Raw genomic sequence first — 22,291 nt, 5'->3', positions numbered from 1 at the left:
GATTAGTGTATCATCAACTACGCATTGTATAAGGGTGCAGCTAATTGCAAACAGATGTCAAGGGTCTAGCCGCATGATATAAAGCGAGGATTCCCCAAGGCATGGCGTCTCTTAGAGAAAAATATCTGTTGATTTAGAGATTGTGATTAAACCTACGATGTGATCAGAAGGAAATTTGATCAGTGGAAAGAAGCTATTTATGGTTACTAATGATTGTGTAGGTTTTCCATAGAGTTGGAACTGAAAGAAGTTATTCATACGTGTAACTATTATATCAAAAAAGTTTAGTGAACAATTAGTCTCGTTTTCCTGAGTGAATTTCAAGTTAGGGTCAATGTTATTTAAGCTCTCCAAGATTTCATTACTACTGGTGATTTATTTATCTATAATTATGAAAGTGTCATCCACATATCTTAACGATTAATTTATCCCTTTAATATTTGCCTTTATTTTCGTGTGTTCAATTGTATCCATAAAAATCTCAGCTGGGATGCCTGAAATTGTTTGTAAATTCTCCCGTTAAAAGAGAAATAGTTGTTATTCAATATAAATTTCAATATCTTCATAAATTCATCAATTTCTAATTTGCTAAGACTGAATGTTTACAGATATTACCGTAAATAACATTGATGATTTCATCAGGCGCACACAAAATGATGTCAATTGTGTACAGTTTTATTTACAAGTTATTTACTCATATTCACAAGCACTAAGAAATTTCCATCTTGAAACAAAACAGTTCTACGAAAAAGTAGAAGAAGACTGGAGACTGCAGCACTTGCAGAGATACCAACTTTCAAGAAAGGCAATTTGTAAAGCAGCCGTTAGGGCAGGGGGGTGGGGGCAGGGATGATCGTATCATTGAAAAATTCCAATACCTGCTGTCAGTAATTACTGAGATTTACTGGAGAAGTGTAATAATAATAATAATAATAATAATAATAATAATAATAATAATAATAATAATAATAATAATAATAATAATAATAATAAGACGATTTTGCTGTATTCTCTGAAAGCCTGACTAATGCAGCAATACAAGTAAATAAACATAACATGGCAGGCTTATGAATTTTGGCAGAGAAAACAAAATTCAAGACTAGAGCCTGGATTTCCATGCAAATGCATGTTCCTAAATAAGCTGGTTACACTTTTGAAACTTTGCAAATATTCACTTTATGATTAATCAATTCAAATAACCATACTTTTTCTGTGCATGTTTGCATGTTTTGGCCTTTTTGGGAGAAAATTCATACATAATGCATATTCTGAAACTTTTGGATTTAATAGCGAATAATTGGAAGTTTATAATGGATTATATGACTTTTCTTCTGACTTTGATGCATATATTATGTTAACTTGCATGATTAGTGCCTTTTTTGAATACTGGTTTGCAGAATTTGGGACCGTACGTCAACGTTATTTGTCTAACATTGAGAGAGAAATAAAATGTATTCTTGGCATACTACTTGACAATGAAAGTTAGATGCATAGAGGTTTTATAATCTAGTTAAGACTAGCACTTTCTTATCCATTACTTGAGTAAAGATTGACATAAGTGGGAAGACCCCGTGTCGAACGCTCTAATCCTTAGAAATAATGTGCCCCATAAAAGCTGAACCCTAAATTTTGCATTACTATATGACGGCTATTTCTTTTTTTGTTTATGTTAGACAATGAAATCAAAACCTGAATCACACTTCTGTGACGCTGCGTTACTGAGATAGCAGCTTAGGAACCTTAATTTTGCACTGAATCCAGTTTTGTTTTCCTGGAATGTCCTACTCCAAACTCGTAAGTCTCACTGGTCACACGTCTGAAGCCAAAATAGTTTGAGAAAAGAAAGGAGTTGAAAAACAGCAAGCTTACATGCTTCAAATTGTAATTTTAGTGTTGGACTGTGCTGTGAAGTGTTGGTGTCATGCCATCTGTTAAAAGGCTACGAAGAGACCTGTGTCGAAGTGGACTGAGGGAAAGGAATTTCTAACTTAATTTTTTTTAAAAGAGATAACTTCAGAAATACTTCGTCCTAAATGTCTTCATTTAAATATGAACCGGTCACTTCTTGTGACATAGAAAGATCTTTTTTTTGTGTGTTCAGGAATGTTCTATCAGATAAACGTTTGAACTTAAATGAATAAAATGTGGAGAAATGAATTGCTTTATAGTGTTTAAAAAGGAAATAAAAATATAGCAATGTGGAACTGAATTTTGATAGTGCATATTTTCTAGTTTATTATGCATGTTTCGTCATTTGATAGCGCACGAATGCATGCATATTTTGAGATTTGATAGTGCATGGAAATCCGGGCTCTATTCATGACAAATACAAGAAATGCTCCAAAACTGCTAGGAACAGATGCTGGTTCAATCGAAAGGGTAAAGCAATTCAAATATTTGGGGGAAACAATCCAAGAAAATGGTTTGGAAAAATCTGCTATAGAGGCAAGGATACCCAAAATGGAAAGAGCATATGGTGTAACAAAAAATGCATACAACAAAAAAGGTTTATATGCCAGTGAATGCTTAGTACTCAATTATAAACTTGAAAGATTGGAAGTACTAGAAGGAAGAATTGAGAAAAATATTAGGCCCTCTAAAAACTACAGAATTTTGGAAATTAATAACGAAATTTATCAGAACATAGAAAACATATCTATAACAGTATGGAAGAGGAGACTGCTATTTTCTGGACATATTTACATAATGGACGACAATACTAACCAAAAAGATCTTCATGTGTCTTTGGAAGAAAAAGTCAACAACCACCTGGATTCAAGAGTAAAAGACGTCTTGGAAAGAAACATCAGAGAAGAAGAAGTAGTAGTAAAGGAAAGAAATTTTCAGGAAGAAAGTTTTAAAGATAGAAAGATTCCAAGGGAGGGAGGCTAAGAAAACTGACAAAGTGGTCTGAAGAAAGAAAAAAGAAATAGTGAAACAATGAAGGAATATTGGAAGAAAAGGAAGGAATGACAACAAAGGATAAAGAATTGAAATTGGAACGTGGTCCCTAGTAGGCCCTAATGCAAGAAGAAGAAACATACTTGTATGGCTTTATAATCATTCAAAAATCAATGAACAACATACAATTCAACCAGATGTAATATATTAAAAGACTGGCATATATAGAGGAAAGCAACAGGAAACTACCCCACTCCTCATTTCCCTAGTATGCCTCTTCAGTGATGCCTAGGCCACCCATGACAGCTGTTGGCATAGCTGTGGAGGATCAAACCAGCCTTCTGGCATAGCTGATGGCGGGGTTGTTGAGGATCCAACCAGCCTTGGGGCTAGGACTAAACACACACACACCCAACCCCATAAAGAAACTGGACAAACCGGGCAAGTTGGCCGTGCAGTTAGGGGCGTGCAGCTGTGAGCTCGCATCTGGGAGATAGTGGGTTCGAACCCCACTGTCGGCAGCCCTGAAGATCGTTTTCCGTGGTTTCCCATTATAACACCAGGCAAATGCCGGGGCTGTACTTTAATTAAGGCCACGGACGCTACCTTCCCAATCTTAGCCTTTTCCTATCCTTCCATCGCCGAAAACCTTTGATGTGTTAGTGCGATGTTAAGCAAGAAAAAATCTCTTAAAATTACAATTTCTCTTTTACGTATCAAATACTAAGGTTTTTGGAAACATTCGATAAATATTTTTGTACTACAACATTCTCATAACCATTATTAGGTTATTCTGCGCCATGTCAGCTTTGGCCCGGTTCGGGAGCCATGTTTTTTCTGCAGGGTGGTCCGAGTATTGTAAATGGTCTTGCCTAGAGTAAAATGGAACGTTGAAACTTGATGAGCAAGCAGCCAGATGGCGTCAAATTAAAATACTTACACACAGTAGGTGAGGCAATCCAATTATTATCGTCATATGTTTGTGAACAGGTGGGTTTGATTGGCAGAGTGAATTTGTCTATGAAGAGTTTGTCCATAATTTTTCCTGACGAAGAATGTCTGGAAAAGTCTTGAAAGTACTTCACTTCTACTCTCTGACACTGACCAATATGATGAAGATATTGATTCCCATACGGAACCTGAAATTTTTTTTTCTGGACCAACTATACTGACCAATATCTTGCCAATATCTGAAGCTCGAGATCTTGAAGGTTCTCGTTAGCCGTGAAGATGACATCATTTGGGATGAATACAATGCTGGTAGCGGGGAAGTTGTTGGCGGGACAAGACCACGACAATTCAAATGAAAACAGTGATTAGGATTACTGTGTAATAAGCATACTGCTCAACTGACAGACAAATGACAGGCCATTAAGCCCTTTTGTATCAAATTGCATAATACCGTAAATAAATAAAGTCAAAATACTGCATGACCATTGCCAGAGTTGTGTCCAAATAGCGGATGGACAATCGGAGTGGTATGAGACTAGGCAGGGTGTACAACAAGGCAGTGCACTATCAACACTTATATTCGTCACTGTAATGGATGAAATAATGAAAAGAGTTAAGAGACTCAATAACAACTCTGAGTTTAAATCTCTTGCCTTTGCAGATGACGTGGTGAGATGGGGTGATAGGCTGAAGTACAAGAGAAGCTGAAGGACTGGAATACTATATTCAAACTATTTGGTCTCAAAATAAGCAAGTCTAAAACTGCAGTGTTACTTGTTAGTCGACAGAACATCCATACTAACATCATTCTAAATGGATCAAAATTGGAACAAGTACATCAGTTCTGTTATCTTGGCAGTGTAGTAACAACAGATAGTCAACCACCTGCAGAAATCATTAGTACAGTACGGAATGGAGCGCTGTTTAATCTCGTAAAAAAAACTTCTTTGGGATAAGAAAGTTCCATTAAGATCAAAATTAATACTCTACAGGAGCTTCTTGTACCACTTACCACATACAATCTAGAAACTTCCATCCAAAGCAACAGAAATATCAGCAAACTACAAGCAGTGGAAACAAAGTTCTTAATAACTATGATTCAGAAAACAAGGAGGGACAAAATAAGAACTAGATACGCCATTCTGTCCAAGTGAAAAGACCCCTTAGTGAGATCTGTGTCGAAGCCAGGTTCAAATGGTTTGGTCATCTCAAAAGAATGGACTCGCAAAGAAGAGCTGATGTGTGGTTCAAGAAGGAACTCAAACGCAAAAGATCAAAGATGTCGGCAAAGGAAGAGATGGATCGATCAGATTAGAAATGATCTAGCTGGACGAAGGCTGGATTTGCAGCAGGTTATGGTAGAAGACATCTACAGGGACAGAAGTAAATGGAGAGCGCTCATGCACCACACCAGGAAACTGGAGCTGGTTCAAGATGATCATAAATAAAACTAGGAGCCAGGTAATTTTTCTAGTATTCGCATCGTTAACATACCGGCGTCTAACCTTCTGAAAAATAAAACACGGTATTAATAGCAATAGGTTTTATACACTACAACAGATTACCATAAAATGTGAAGACAGCAAGACACTGAACTACATAAACATCTATGCTGTCAACATACGGAAATAAATTCCGCGAGAGTAAGTTCTATTTCACTTCATAATAACAGCTCTGTTAAAATAATAGATTTAATAGCAAAAGAGATTAGATTTTCATAGGAAAGGAGCATCACAGGAATTATTCATGTCATTTACATGAGAAGTTTATTAAATTTCTATGTCGGTACTGTAATACCTTATTTACCAGAGGTTTTCTCGACAACCAAAGCTTCGTACTCAAAATTTTTCTTCTATTGCTTATATAATGCATTCTTGATTATTATTTAAAATGCTAATAACATTAATATCAAAGCAGATATCGCCCATACTTACTTACCAAGATTGCCTTACCTAACCTCAGTCTCTTGTTCAACCTAGGTTTTTTTTTCTATTTGCTTTACGTTGCACCGACATAGACAGGTCTTATGGTGACGATGGGATAGGAAAAGCCTAGGAATGAGAAGGAAGCGGCCATGGCCTTAATTAAGGTACAGCCCCAGCATTTGCTTGATGTGAAAATGGGAAACCACAGAAAACCATCTTCAGGGCTGCAGACAGTGGGGTTCGAACCCACTATCTCCCAGTTGAAACCTCACAGCTGCACTACCTTAACCGCACGGCCAACTCGTCCGGTCAACCGAGCTTGATCAATCATATGGAGTGTCACGGGGTTGTGTATTATTACATGCGCTTTGCAATAGTTCTGCGACACCAAACCGGAAAATTAAATATATAAAGGGGGAGATTATATTCAGCTTGAAAAAGAAGGCAGCAAATAAAGAATTTTAGGCGCCATGGCGACCTCGCGCCCAGGATTTGTCATGCCCTGGTCTGAACAACACTGAAATTGCGAAGAGAAACTGCTCGAGATCAATTATGGGTCGCAATCTGCAGAAGGTGACGACCACAGGAAATATGGAAAGTGAATGCCTATGCATTTCTTCACCCAGGGAGGATAGAATACTTCATCAACTAAGCCAGAAAGAAAAAAAAGTGCCACTTCAATGGAACTGGCAAAAGCATGGCAATAATTTATTAAAGAAACTATCAGAGTTTTATTTTGAGTGAACCTTGTCACATACATGTTACGGGAAAATCATCCATTCCCTTCATGAGCAGACCAACTTTCAAGAAAGGCAATTCGTAATGCAGCGGTTAGGGGACTGCGGGGGGGGGGGGGGGATGGCGCGGCGGCCGTAGAATTATATTTCCGAGATCGTACTAACTTGCATATCATTGAAAAATCAATGGAAAACATACAATTCAACCAGATGTAACATATTCAAAGACTGGCAAATAAAGAGTGTATGATTCTTACCGGAGAAAGTAACAGGTGATCTGCTGTACATATCCGAGTGGAGTTTGAAGGATCATTTCTTTTGTCGAGTACTGTAGTTGCTCCCTTAGCAGCTTGTAGTCCCTGTTTGCTAAGCGAACACTGGTGACATGCTTTTTTTTTTTTTAATATCATGTGAATCCTTTGCACTAACAGCGCACTTAACAGTTTGGTGTTCATATTAGCACCGAATTTAGTCTTGTTCTTCCTCATGCGCATCTAAAAGATCGTGGCTACACACACTACAAAACAAGTATGCATGAGATTTTGAGGAACGCAGTAAACAGGGCCATTCTTTCGAGCATTCCACCCTAAATTTTTGAACTATTTTTCGTTTATTACTAGCGTCATTAGTCACGGTAACGCCATTACACGTATTTTCCTGCACAAGAAATCGCTACAGGCGAGAGTTGAATGAAAGTGAAGAGAGAGAAAATAAAAGGTGAATATTCTTCAGTATCTTTTAATAAATTCTCCCCACCCGAAACCCCTCCTAACCAGGAGGTCCCGTAAGTATGCCGTCATAGCTGTGCCGGTGAATTCTGGACTTGTTCCATTTGGCAACCAAAATCGCAATAAATACTTCTTCAACAGTCACGCACACAGCATTCACAATGAAACGGAGTGTGCCACCACTTTGCCGCCAAAACAAAGACAAAAGAACTCTCATATTTCCATGGAAGTCTGATCATGTGATGAACAAAGACAAAAATTCCGCAAGATATACCACTTCACATGTGCCTACTTTTCCGGTACTGGAAGCACACACTGTGTTCGGCGCGTGAAAACTTGAAATAGTCTTAAACAAGGGACAGGGAAGGGATATAAACGATTACTGAGAAATCAGAAAATAATATTCTGAGAATTCAAGCTGTAATGGCATTCCTGGTTTAACCTTTTAAACATTTCATACACTTAGATTTTAAAATCAACAAAAAATCGTAATTTGTGGTGTGTGATTCGTAAAGGCGTAATTATGATGGGTAATTCATAATTATTACGATTGAATCATAATAGTTGGAATCACTGCATCAGTGATGTCAGTTCAAGGAATAAAACATTTGACACTACCTTTTGGTTTTCCCCCCCACAATTTAAAGATGTATTGTATCCTAATTTCACCATATCAATGAATAAAGAAACTAATGAAATATTATGAAAATGATAATTACAAAAAATTAATATATAGTTGAATTGAATTAGAATACCTAAATAAATTTTTAAGATCTTCTTTTTCTTCCTTAAATGATCAAACAGTAGTTTGTACAATGGGCCCTCTTCTGTACAATACTTCTTTAAATTGTAATAAAAAACAAAAGATAGTGTCATATGTTTTATTCATTGAAATGACATCACTGATGAAGGGAATGGATATTTTCCCGAAACATGTATGTTAAATTAATAATTTTCTAGCATTATAAGGTGTATTGACAGGATGGACTCAAAATAAAACTATAATAGTTTCTTTAATAAATTCAGACAAGTCAATACAGGATCAAATAAAATACCTATTATGGTCAAGTTTATCAACAACATGCCAAGAGTCAACAGGAGTTGATTCTAGCTTATCAGTTGTCAGGAAAAGACTCCGTGCTATAGGAATAAAGGCTTGAGTTGCCAAGAAGCCATTTTTAACTGCTGCAATGAAGAAAAGGAGGCTTGCATGGGCCAGACTCCACATAAAATGGACATACGACCAGTGTACAATAGTGGTATTTTTAGATGAAAGTCGATTTTCCATGACGACTGACAGACAGACAACAGATCGTTAGACGTGAACGCAATGAAAGAATAGATCCTGACTGCCTTATGCAAATAATGAAACATGCTCCATAAGTTATGGTTTGGGGAGCAATGACATACAAAGCTGATGGAAGGCTGTAGATTGTTCAGGGTACAATGAACAGTGATCAATATGAAGTTGTGATACGGGCCGTCTGGCGAACACTGCACGTGATGTTTTCCAGGATGTGCAGTGAATTTTCCAACAAGTTCTGGCTCCATGCTGCACATCAAAAAATGTGAGTTTTTGTTATTTTATCTTTGTAATACAATGTCTAGTGTTATTGCTGTTACACATCGTCCAATTCTATCATTTCAGATATGTTCTGTCATTACTGAATTGGGCATCAGAACTTCCATGGCCGGGAAATTCACCCTATAGAGAATTTGTGGAGACTGGTAGGAAAAGGGGTTCAGAACAAAAAGCCTGCAACAAAACTAGAGCTGTTAGATTTCATTGTGAAAATATGGAACCATAAAATTGACATCAGTATAATTTGAAAATTGACTGACGCCATGACTGACAGAGTGAAGGCTTACAGTATAAATTATACGCAGGAGAGTTTTCCACCTATTCAATAGTAAGTTGTATTTACAATGTTATTTACATTACATGGGCCTAGTTTCAACCCTATTCAGGGTCATCATCAGCCATATTAAACACACACAATATTTGGCAAAATACTAAAACATGTTGTGTATGTTTAATATGGCTGATGATGACCCCGAGTAGGGTTGAAACTAGTCCCATGTAATGTAAATAACATTGTAAATACAACTTAGTACTGAATAGGAAGAAAACTCTCCTGTGTATAATTTATATGTTATCTCAGTTCAATAAGGACCACCAACATGAAGTTCATAACCCTCGAGAGCGAAGTCTTTCACATGGGCCAAGGGGGTCCAACAAAATACTAATAATATTTAAAGTACGACTACTGTATAAGTCGCATGTAACACACACTATTTTACTGTATGACCAAATTAAATGGAAATCTCATCAAAATATTTCACTTCAATATCATCAAGGACATGCCATGTCATTGTACACACTGTTGACACATTTCCTAAATTAAAATATTAGAAACCATCACGTCCTTCATTATAATGTTTCCTCTTACTTGTGGACTATCATTCTTTAATATCCAATTGAAATTTTGAAAATGAATGGGTTTTTAGAAGTTCTGTACTACAATTCTCTGAATTCTATGGGGGCTTGCAATACTTTAGAAAAGTAGTGTGTATGTATATTGTACCAGGAACGCTGGTCCAGTATGAAGTCCTCACACTTCGAACTAGAAATACGCGCCGCGTGCCAACTCAACAACTGCCTGCAGCATGTAGGCTGTGTGTGACGTGGAGCTGATAATGTCAGATCCTGCCTTGCCTTGTCACGGCGAGATTCTATCAGCCACCGAACATTCTAAATGTTCTATCGTTAATAACTTTTATTGGGATTATGATTAATATACGTCATCGTATTGGCCCCTTTAATGTCCTCATTTCTACCAAGTTTGATGAAATTCCGCCAAGGGTTAAAGAAGTCAACATAATGTAATAGATGAAATTCCAACGATTTTGGTAAAGAGAACTGATTCTCATGTGAAATCAGTGAAGTCCCACAGTCGAGAGCCGACTGTCGACGTGAGGAAGTACGCGCCGTGATGTAGTAGTCTATGGTTTTTGCAGTGACAGAATTGAACTTGCAAATTTTTTCAATGTTTAACCATTTATGAGTGATTGAATTATTTCTGTGGTGAACTTAAATTCTCAATGGTGATCTGAAACAAGTACGTGAGAACTTGCAATTTTTCCAAGTACTCATGTGATAGGAATATTTTCAATTAACAAAGTTTGACCAGTGTGACAGAACTTGTATCCTCGTCAAGTGACTAAAATATTTTGACAGTTAACACATATAGAACTGTTTCGTAAGAATTGTCTTTTCGTAAGTGACGAACATTTCCAAGTGATTGAAATATTTCTCAGACAAATTAATTTAGACTTCATAACAGCGTTACTGAACTTATAATTTTTCTCGAGTGGAGAACATTTCTCAAGTATTTAAAACATTTCTGTAGATAACAGACTAAGAACTGTGTGTTAGGACTTGTGTTTATTCAAGTATAATTTGACTTTACGTGTGATCGAGACAGAAACTATTAGCGAACAGAATCAATTCCCATTTATTCGTCCAATATTATTATTTACGTTATGCATGTGAAGGAAACTAATTTCACGAAGCAGAGTATTTTCTTTTCTAACCAATCAAAGTGACTAATGAACTGTGTAAATATTTCTCTCCAAGTCATAGGACTCTATTTTACGCCACTGTCACGTAATCTGAACTTGTAGATTCCACTGACATTCGACGGTATGAAAGGGTACTACGGTAAATTTCTAAGTGGCAAATTTATTTATTTTGTGAGTTCGATTTCATTAACATTCGACTCTATTTTTTCCTCACAAGTGGTATGATTGGGTTGCGTGTTCGATTCCAGTAAACATTCGACTGCGTAAAAGTTTATTTTCAAAATGACCAATCTTAAACCACGGATTACATTTCATTGAAATGTAAAGTTACTACTCTATTCCTTCGAGTGCAGGTTTATTGGTGTTATAAATCATTTTTGAATTTATTATTCCTCTTTCATCTGTGCAGAAGCCGCTTTACAAATTAGCGCGTCCACAAGTTTAAGTACGTGTGTTCACGTCTATATTTCAAGTGACCAATCTCAGTATCCGAACTGCTAGATCTTCAAGACCGTCCAGACCTTCCAGAACCTCTAGAGCTTCTATCATTGGAGGAGTCGTGGTTCCATGGTGCAGAGAGTTGATCCGTGGAAATAAATTCAGACAGTAAAAAAAAAAAAAAAAAAAAAAAAAAAATCCACGAACTTCATTTGAACAATCCTCTCTGTGTGTCACGCCATTAATGTACCGTACACGCCCTGTATGAAGTTGTGTGTTCTTCAAGCCCAAAGTACGGGCATTTACCATTACAATATGTCTGTGTATGTATATATATATAGTATGCGTCAAAATATACAGTACTGGAAATTATGTTAGTATTTTTGTCAATACCTTACTTATTGAGATGATAGTGTGTAAATGTTCAAAATGTGCTCCATTGCGCTGTAGGCAGTGTTCATAACGATCACAAAGATTTTCCAACATATTCTGGAATACAGGTTGCTGCAGAGTCCCGAAGAATGAGACGATCTTCTGATGTAATGCAGGCACAGTTTTGGGTGGACCTGGACAACTGAAAATTTGCCCCTTTAACATTCCCCACACGTAAGTATCAGGTGGTGTGAGATCGGGGGAATGTGATGGGTAGGGGAACTCAGCCCCGCGGAAAATTACTCGTCCTGGAAAGGTTTCTGGCAGCATAGCCATAGCCTGTCGAGCGGTGTGGCAGGTCGCCCCGTCTTGTTGGAACCACTGTCTATTCATTTGCATGTTCCTGGCACGACAAAACCTTCTTAGATCCTGAATAAATGGTCAGATCACCATGTTCCTATAGCGTTCCTGGTTAACAGTAAGAGGTGCACCATCATCATTCTCTATGAAGTACGGACCTAGCACACTGTTTCCTGACGCTGCACACCAAATCGTCACACGCACACTATGTAGCAGTTTCTGGACTATAGTGTCTGGCCTCTCGAAACCAAGAAAGCGAGTTGTTTGGCGATTGATAAAACCGTCCAAGTGAACGTGACTTTCGTCGGAGAACCACACGTTGAACAAGAAATCTGGATCCTTGTACACCATGGTCAAAAATCGTGCAACACATTCCACCCCGACATGCCTATCGTGCTTTGTCAATCGTTGTCCAACCTGTATTCGGCACGGAAATCCACCTATGTCTTTAAACAATATACAATATTGTATAGTAGTATACAATATTATATAGTCAAAGTGACGTAAGGCTGATGTTTAATTTCAGAGCTGTTCGCCGAAGACTTTGCTTTGGAGACTGCAACACCTGATTGAGGACACGTCCATGATTTTCATTTGTGGACACAGTTACTGGCCTACCAGACCTTGCCTTGCGTTGACACAATACACTACCCTTACGACGAATAACTGTGTTGCTAGGTGCTGGCTTATTGAAGTCTTCACGATATTGTTCTACCACTAACTTTAAACTCGGCCCACACTGATAACCGTTTCCGTACGAGCGAAAATAATACTCCACTATAAACACTTTTTCCTCTGTTGCGAGACCCATTGTCACTTCCAACCAATCACGAGCACAACATTCTTTACACAACTAACAATTCATCGTGGTGATATAACAACACGCAGATACTCAGGCGTGCGCATGCGCACTGCGTGAAAACGAGTACTGTATATTTTGGCGCATACCGTCTGACGTACTCGTGCTTCGCTACGGAATTCTACATTGTATACAGAATTCTAAGTTAGGCAGTGTACATGTAGTAAGCAAGATAGCATTAAATTGCATAGCTCTTAACGTTACCCTAGAAACGCTACGGGGAAGTCACCATACGTCTTTTCTCACATGAAAGCTGGGTTAGGGAAAAATGAAATGCATACTTGCCAACTTTATAGAACCAAACATCAGGAGATTTTGATATGAAAATCAGGAAAAATCAGGAGATACCATTGGTCAAAACTGCTTATTATACATGTCTTGCGCAATACAGGAGTACTATCGTATATATAATAACACTGATTGTCTCAAAAACTAGACTGTTACTATACGAGGCTACAAGGCTAAAAATTACACACCACTATTCCCTCACAGGAGTATGTGAGTGAGATGATCGGTCTCTGGTAAGCCTTCCGAAAACAGTATGAACTCATTCTCGACGCGTGTGAACCAGTCATGCACTTAGATGCCATTACTTAGCAGATGAATAGATTAGTATATTGCACCACGCGCCCGCACGATTATGCGAAGCGGAATGCTATTTTTTACCAGGTAATAAATGTAAGTTTTACCAGAATTGTCTCGAAATGGCTCCTAAAAACTCTAGAAAAGTCACTAGTCGCTATTTTTGAAATGTTATCACTAAATTACAAAAGAGACTCCAAATCTAGCGACTAGTCTCTAGAATCGACTATACTGATGTGAACGAACACAAACATAGCACGTGAGAACTAGAGATTGGCAATCGATACACGTGTCGCGATATACAGGTTTCAATAAACATCGCACATTCGCGCGCATTTCTCGTATTAACAAACGTCGAAAGTGGCCAATGAGCGAAGGATTTCCGGCCACTGGTGTACTGAGCTTAAATGGAGAGATTTGAAATAAATGTTTGAAGTTCACCAAAAAACAAGCTAAAATCGGGAGAAATAATAGAACGAATGGGAGGCAGAGAAAACTATCGAAAATCGGGAGTCTCCCGCCAAAATCGGGAAAGTTGGCAGGTATGGAAATAACGTATGGCTTCTAGTGCTGGGAGTGTCCGAGGGCATATTCGGCTTGCCAGGTGCAGGTCTTTCGATTTAAGGCCTGTAGGCGACCTGCGCGTCGTGATGAGGATGAAATGATGATGAAGACAACACATACACCCAGCCCCCGTGCCAGCGAAATTAACCAATGATGGTTAAAATTCCCGACCCTGCCAGGAATCGAACCCGGGACCCCTGTGACCAAAGGCCAGCACGTTAACCATTTAGCCATGGCGCCGGACTGGGTTAGGGAATTTTTATTGTAATGGTAGGGTTGCTTGCCTACCATCAGTCACAATCAGGTTGGGAAGTTTTCATTATAATGGCAGACACTCACTCTCCCCCTGCCTTTTTACATCCTCGGAAAGGCTATCTTAGTGGTTTTCCCAAATGAAATGAACATAGGTCATTACAATGATGTTAGTAGGAATGGCGCGATTAAAAGCAATGCTTTTATATGAAATACGCGATGAAATGAAAAACCACACATTTTCTTACTTTTAACGAACAGTACTATGATGCCGATCTAACAGTCCAAAGTTCCAGACCTGGAATGACCATACTGCAGGCAGCCGTGATCCATGAACACACTTTGTATTTTTCGGTGGGGGGTCGAATACTGGAGAGTCCCGGGGCAAAAACTACGCCTTTTTACTAACCTGTTTCCTGGGAGTATACGACGAGTCTGAAAATCTGAATTCACTACACTGGCGGCGGAAGAATCTATCTGAATTGGAAGCAAGTTTTTCCTCCAAGCCAGAGGAGAAACCCCCTCTTCACTGCTAATTTGGAATATAATGAATGTCGAATTTAATAAAAGTGAAGATGAAGACGCCTTTTTTAAGAAACTGGCTTTTTTTCAGGGTTTAATTTTGAGTTGTTGTGTGAATTCTGGTGCTAGAATTTGGAATAGGCCTAACTTGTAATTCTAGACCAAGTCATAATACTGCTACTACTAAGTGAGCCTCTGCCTTAAGTTTGCACACTACTCATTCAAAACAGCGAGTCAAGGATCGAATAGCTGGATTGCTATGATGAACCAGTGTGTAACGTACCAGCAGTAGCAGAAAATGTATGAACCGGAGGAATGGTATGCTAAAGAAAGTTTTCTAACACGCCAGCTATTTCCCGCCAAGATTCAGTCAGGCTGTTCTACTCGGTACGCGGCAGTAATGCCATCTATTGGAGTTGAGTGGCGGAATAAGAGACAATGAACATTACAACAAACAATGACCAGTGTAATGTTATTGTTGATCACTGTTATACACTTTCCATGTTGTAGGCCTTCACATTTAGTTTTCTTCCGACTCTCCAATACCACTCTTATCATAGTCGGTACGGTAAAACTGCATAAAACACAAATGATCGGAAATTGTAGTCTCTATAACTTTAATATAGTGCTGTTCGATAGGACCAATAGGTATTTAAAAATTAAATTTTAGGTGCCTTCCCCTAAACTACAATTTCATCCAGGGTGAATAAAATTGTTTATAGCTTAGACTCTATATACAGATTTGTATTAAATTCCCTTAACCCATTTTCTCGTGGCTCGACGTTGAAATTGACTTAACAACAAAAATACAAATGGATGAATATCTGTGTTATCATAGCCGGTACGGTAAAAATGTATGACATATATGATCGGAAATTTAATTCTATATAACTTTAGTTGTGTAGTGTTCCTCGATAGGACCACTAATAATATAAATTTTTGAGAATTAAATTTTAGGCCTTCCCCTAAACTACCGTTTTACTCAGAGTGAATAAAATGATTTATAGCCTAGATTGTAGTGACTCATCCCCCGACTTTATTTACAGATTTTCATTAAAATCTCTTCAGCCGTTTTCTCGTAATGCGTGTACATATAGACATTAAGAAAAAGTAAACAGAGTATTTCCTTGTTACTGTATACACGACCGATACAGAAATACCATTATTTTCAAATTCTGAGCACTGTACAGACAAAACTCTTATTTTATATATATATATAGATTCATCATGTCTTAAAGTACTGTAATGCTTACGATCAATTGATGGGATGTTGAGAGAGTTCAGCAGTTTCCACATGAGGTAAGGTCCAGTAAATACAATAGCGAGGAAAAAAATGACAGGCCACGACAGTGGCTTTTTGGGACTGTCTGCCCCTCCCTCAGCACTAGGAAAAATAGGATTTGCACCTTGCAGCCCTGAAAACAAAAAGAGGAAACCAACCTGAGAATAATGATGATGATTCACAACATTTTTGATGATATACAGTGACAAAGTACAACACACCACTAATGACCTAATTCACATCAATTTAAGAACATTTTATTACATTACAAGATATTAGAATCATTCCGTATTGACGGTTTTCACTTTACAATGGCGAAAAATGAAAGTATCCTCCTATTCAATACATCATATATTCCGTCATTAGACGGAGTAAACAAGTTCAGACATGTTTCGGCTCGTTTGAGCCATCTTCAGTGAAAAAATTAGGGGGGTTGGAATAATTTACATAATATGAGTTGAAAAAATGCTAAAAAACATAATGAAAGCGCAAATGAAAAAACAAACAAAAGAGAGCCTAGACGGAAACAAAATAGCACAAATATACAATATTTACATCAAAATGCAGAGCAAAAAACAACTTATTGCAACAAAATTCAGTGAAACTGGAGTTCATTTGAACTAATAATTGATACTAAAAAACTGCGTTAACCTAAGAAACAAGGGAATGAGAAAACAAATGATGCAGATGGAAATGAATAATGGTAGCACATGGTGAGGTTGTGGACCTCATAGTTTACAAATTATTAGTTTATAAAAACGACAAAACAGTTTGAAATCGCTGTCAAAATCCTAGTGGAAACCCATCACATCAAAATGGTCAGGAGGAGAGCGGGAGCAAACATTTTGAGAGAAACCAAGCCTGAATTAACCTGCAGGCGAAAAGCCTGTGATAAGGAGAAAAAACACCTTAAATTTAAGGCTTCAGAAATAGCAGCATTCTTAATATCTTCTCAAACTAGCGGTCCCTTTCTTCATTATTGTTTCATAATGTTGGCTGGTGTTTTGCCTTATTGTAGAGGGGTCGGAAGGGCCGCATATAAAAAATATGAGAAGCTGTGTTAGGTAGAAGACAGATGCATAGTAAATCTGTCTTCTACCTAACACAGCTTCTCATATTTTTTATATGCGGCCCTTCCGACCCCTCTACAATAAGGCAAAACACCAGCCAACATTATGAAACAATAATGAAGAAAGGGACCGCTAGTTTGAGAAGATATTAAGAATGCTGCTATTTCTGAAGCCTTAAATTTAAGGTGTTTTTTCTCCTTATCACAGGCTTTTCGCCTGCAGGTTAATTCAGGCTTGGTTTCTCTCAAAATGTTTGCTCCCGCTCTCCTCCTGACCATTTTGACGTGATGGGTTTCCACTAGGATTTTGACAGCGATTTCAAACTGTTTTGTCGTTTTTATAAACTAATAATTTGTAAACTATGAGGTCCACAACCTCACCATGTGCTACCATTATTCATTTCCATCTGCATCATTTGTTTTCTCATTCCCTTGTTTCTTAGGTTAACGCAGTTTTTTAGTATCAATTATTAGTTCAAATTAACTCCAGTTTCACTGAATTTTGTTGCAATAAGTTGTTTTTTGCTCTGCATTTTGATGTAAATATTGTATATTTGTGCTATTTTGTTTCCGTCTAGGCTCTCTTTTGTTTGTTTTTTCATTTGCGCTTTCATTATGTTTTTTAGCATTTTTTCAACTCATATTATGTAAATTATTCCAACCCCCCTAATTTTTTCACTGAAGATGGCTCAAACGAGCCGAAACATGTCTGAACTTGTTTACTCCGTCTAATGACGGAATATATGATGTATTGAATAGGATACTTTCATTTTTCGCCATTGTAAAGTTAAGAACATTTGACAGAGTGCACTACTCTATTACATAATTATTGATAGTGTGTGTACGCACACTAAAATACCGTATATACTTGAGCTGACTGGTGTTTCTGACTTCTGACTCATTAGAAACTGCAACCTAAATTTTTTCTTGAAGCATCTGCCTTGCTTTCCGAAGTTTTTTCTTCATAAAGCACTGATTTATTTGTCTTTATAAATGTGGTAAAAACAATCATCTTATATTCTGCATTGTCATTCTGCATTGTTATGTGGAACTGATAATCTGGCAAGTGTCATCTTGAGGATTCTGGCATATTTAAGGATACTATCTGCTGATTTCATCTACCTTGCCAATGCCGTCTAAACATTAATTCTCTCTATTTATCGAGACCTAGGAAAAGCATAGGATTTTGAAATAATGCAAGATTACTGAATCTGCTCTGAATAATTGGAAGATCTCAGGAATTGAAGATTCAGTACTTGCCATGAAGCAAATAGTAGATAAGTGCATGGAAGGCAATCAAGGTATGTAGAATACAAGGTAGGGATCACTGGAGAGATGCGCAGTAGCAAAGCAGAGCTGTGACGTCACGCAGGACCCTCGTGTTGAAGCTGCTTTGAATGAGGTAGAGGTGTTTTGAATAAAAATCGCTGTGCACGCAGAAGCTAGGAGCAAATAATGCACGATAGTAACATATCTGTGGTGTATAAGAAACCGTGTGTGTTTATTTTATGTGATAAAATGTAAAAAGCAGTAATAGTGTACACTTTTCAGTATGGTTTGCTGTACCATTGCAGGCAGCACAAATCATATCAGGCACACAAAGGAACGAAACACACACTTTCATGTATTCCCTAAAGCCACTGATCTGAATAAATTGTGGCAGTAAGAAGTAATCAAGACATTATTGAAAGCCATCTTTCTCAGCTTCGAGGTTTCGAAAAATTTTATGACCATTCTCTTCCGACAGCTGTGACGCGAAGTGTGAAATCATTGCTTCTCAGCCTCAATGCTTCTGAGGTGATAAATTCCAACTGTTCACCAGAAGATCATGAAACATTACATCCAAATGTTATATGCTACTGACGAAGTCGATCAAACTCTGATATCGTGTGCCAGTTTAAAGCCAGTGTTGAGCCTACAACATCCTATTCTTTACTGGAGCATGGGCACGGGTTCGTTAAAGCCCTTGAAGAGCTAGTGGAACAGCTCGAGGACAGTCGCGGAACCAAGGATCGTGATGAGCTGCTTGAAGACTTCACTAGCTATATAGCTTTTAGGGTAAAGAAGAACCTCGATATAGAAGTGATTATGGAGAGAAAACGGTTCAACCTACAAGGGGTGGAAAATAGATTTCAAAGACGTCTAGAGACAGTTTGATGCAGCCTACAGAGAGACAGTACACCACGATAGTGCAGATGGAAAAAGAGTTCAAATTTTACCACGGGAAAGAACTGAAAGAGGGTCCTAACATCATCACAAACCTTACATATATCCTGAAGAAATTCCCCAAAATTTATGAGTTTCCAAGTTGCTTCGTGAGAGGCTGTTCTTTTATTCGAATGAACGCTTTAAACAAAAGTAAGATATTCAAAAGACCAGGTTGCAGTTAATACAATACCAATAAACAAAGAAGAAATTAAAAGAAATCCCAAGAAATGCTATAATCAGGTTTGATAATATGTTTAAAAAAATATCAGCATTATTCTTTGTGTATCACACACCTGTTATTTTTTTATGAAAGGCAGTTTATTATGTTGTATATGAAACCAGTGCTAAGAATGTTAATATACAAGCTCATTAATTTATATAGCCTATCTAATGTTAACGTTGAACGAATTTTTGGAGGGGGATCAACTTAACGAGCTGGGGTGAAAAAGGAGTTGATTTCTTTTTATGAGGATACTAATATATCAAAAACTGAAGATGTTAGAGGCATGAACATTTGTATTTGGAATCTTCTTTCAAAGTAAAGAAACACGTGTTCTTTTGTCTTAGGAAAATCCACTTAAAGGGAGCGAATAAATTGAAAAATTATTTGAATTCCTTGTATGAGGAAAGATGTTAAAGACGTGAAAATTGGTATTTGGAATCTCCTTTAAAAATAAATTTTGGGGAGGGGGGAATGGAATCAACTTAACGGGTAGGAAAGGGATGGTGGTGGTGGTGAAAAAGGAGTTGGATTACTTTTATGAGGATATTTATATCTCAAAAACTGAAGATGTTACGGATGTGAGAATTAATATTTGGAATCTCCTTTAAAAATAAACATGCATTTGTTTTTTTCTTCGGAAAATCGATGTAAGGGGTGTGGAGTTGAAAATAAGTAAATAAGGAGTTGAAATATGTTTATGAGGATACTTTATCTTAAAAACTGAAGCTGTTACAGGTGTAAAAGTTGGTATTTTGAATTTCCTTTCAAAATAAACAAACACGTATTTTTTGTTTTCGGAAAGTCCATTCTTATGAGTATACATTTACCTAAAAACTGAAGGTGTTACAGATGTACAGTCATGAAAACTGGTATTTGTAATCTCCTTTAAAAATAAAAAAAAATTTAAAGTGAGTACTACCGGTACATCTACATTACATGTCAAAATCTTAACGTTAAAGACAAGAAACTTAGTATTTGGAAAGTCCTTTAAAAATACAGGAACATGTACCTACTTTGATTTCGGAGAAGGCACTTAACGGGGGGTGAAAAGAAGTGAAAAATAGGTGAATTATTTTTTATGAGGATACTTATCTCTTAAAAACTGAATATGCTACAGACATGAAAGTTGGTATTTGGAATCTCCTTTAAAAATAAAGAAACATATTTTTGTTTTTCGAAAATACACTTAGATAGGGGTGGGGCTGGGGGAAGGACTGATCAAGGGATCGAATTCTTTTTATGGGGATACTTATGTATATACCAAAAACTGAAGATGTTAGAGATGTGGGAATAGGTATTTGGAATCTCCTTTAAAAAGAAAGAAATATGTATGTATAATTTTGACTTGAGAGAAGACCTTTTCTCACATGTACAGTTCTATGTCACATGGTCGTCATAGCCCCAAAAGGTAATACCACAAACATGGTTTACAAAGCATTTCTGGGGTAAATGAAACTCAATTTTTGGGCAAGTTTTTATGCTCTAGCAATTTTCAGATAATGTCTTTGTACAATGCCGAGGAACGATTACTTGGATAAAATTACGAAATCCACATGAGCGAAGCCGCGGATAACTGCTAGTCAATGATATACCGCAAAGAATACAACATTCAGAATGTCAATTATATGCAGACAATTGAGGCGCACAGTTCCATAATCCACCTTAATCATTTTATCAAATTTTTCAGGAGATGAAAAAACTTATATGCAGACAATTGAGGCGCACAGTTCCATAATCCGCCTTAATCATTTTATCAAATTTTTCAGGAGATGAAAAAACTATTTCTTGCTCATCTTCAGTATAATAAAAGTATTTATTCATGTTTATTAAATCAATGTACTTACACGTATTGATATAATTGAAGAGCTACATACAATTTGTGACATATAAGGAAGATATTTACAAATTCAGATTGGATAAGGCAAGTGTTGGAACTCAACATTGGATAAGGAGGGGTTTGCAAATATAGCTAAAACTTTATAATGATTTTCGTCACTGATATTATAATCAACATTTTATTATTTATGCTTTCTTAAATCATAAAAAATATTTAATTGTCTTATATAAAAATATAGAAGGATATGAATGTCAGTGATTAAACTCAACATCATAGTGTGATAATCTGATGCGAAATTATCGGGAATAGTATCAACAACAGCTGGAACTTCATAAACATCGTATTGATGCTTACTTCATAGGGTATTATTTGAGATACGTTCCAGTTACGGTGCCCCATGTTTGGATAATGTGGATTTTAGAAACAACATCTTACTGTAGTCACGTCCTAGTTCGTGAACCATGGGCAACGGCTGAGTGGCCTAGTAAGTGGTCCTGAGAGTCGGGATACCAGTTGCTATGGAATGGGAGTAGGCATCTCCGACATATTCTGAGTCGTGGCCCTCCTTGTGCTCAGGCGGCTAGCTTATACAATTCACCGGTGGTCCATAACCCATTAGAGGAGAGATCCTCACTTGGACTATGTGCAAGTAGGGCAGCATCCTGCTTCATGAATTTACCGAGCTCAGAACACTTTAAGCAAGCCTCGGACCTGTGGGAGTAATGGAGTCCCACTCCTATTTGACAGGCGAGGGACTCCTTGGAAACAACTTGGCGAACGAAATGGAATTCGATGGGGATCTCTCCTCTAATGGGTTATATACCACCGGTGAATTGTATAAGCTAGCCGCCTGAGCACAAGGAGGGCCACGACTCAGAATATGTCCGAGATGCCCACTC

General features: G+C 37.5%; 1 protein-coding gene across 1 annotated transcript in view; it reads right to left on the bottom strand.

Annotated features, from left to right (window-relative positions):
• Pex13 (peroxin 13) overlaps window positions 1–22,291 on the bottom strand; it is a 114,160-nt gene that overhangs the window by 40,301 nt on the left and 51,568 nt on the right. Inside the window, exon 4 of the mRNA XM_067143278.2 lies at window positions 16,027–16,188. Coding sequence (XP_066999379.1) covers window positions 16,027–16,188 — 162 coding nt within the window. The remainder of the gene's footprint in view (window positions 1–16,026; window positions 16,189–22,291) is intronic.

The sequence above is a fragment of the Anabrus simplex genome, chromosome 3 (assembly GCF_040414725.1).
Source record: "Anabrus simplex isolate iqAnaSimp1 chromosome 3, ASM4041472v1, whole genome shotgun sequence".
In the NCBI taxonomy this organism is placed as follows: Eukaryota; Metazoa; Arthropoda; class Insecta; order Orthoptera; family Tettigoniidae; genus Anabrus; species Anabrus simplex.
The sequence above is the reverse complement of the archived record's forward strand: the minus strand, read 5'-3'. Positions and strand labels throughout refer to the sequence as shown.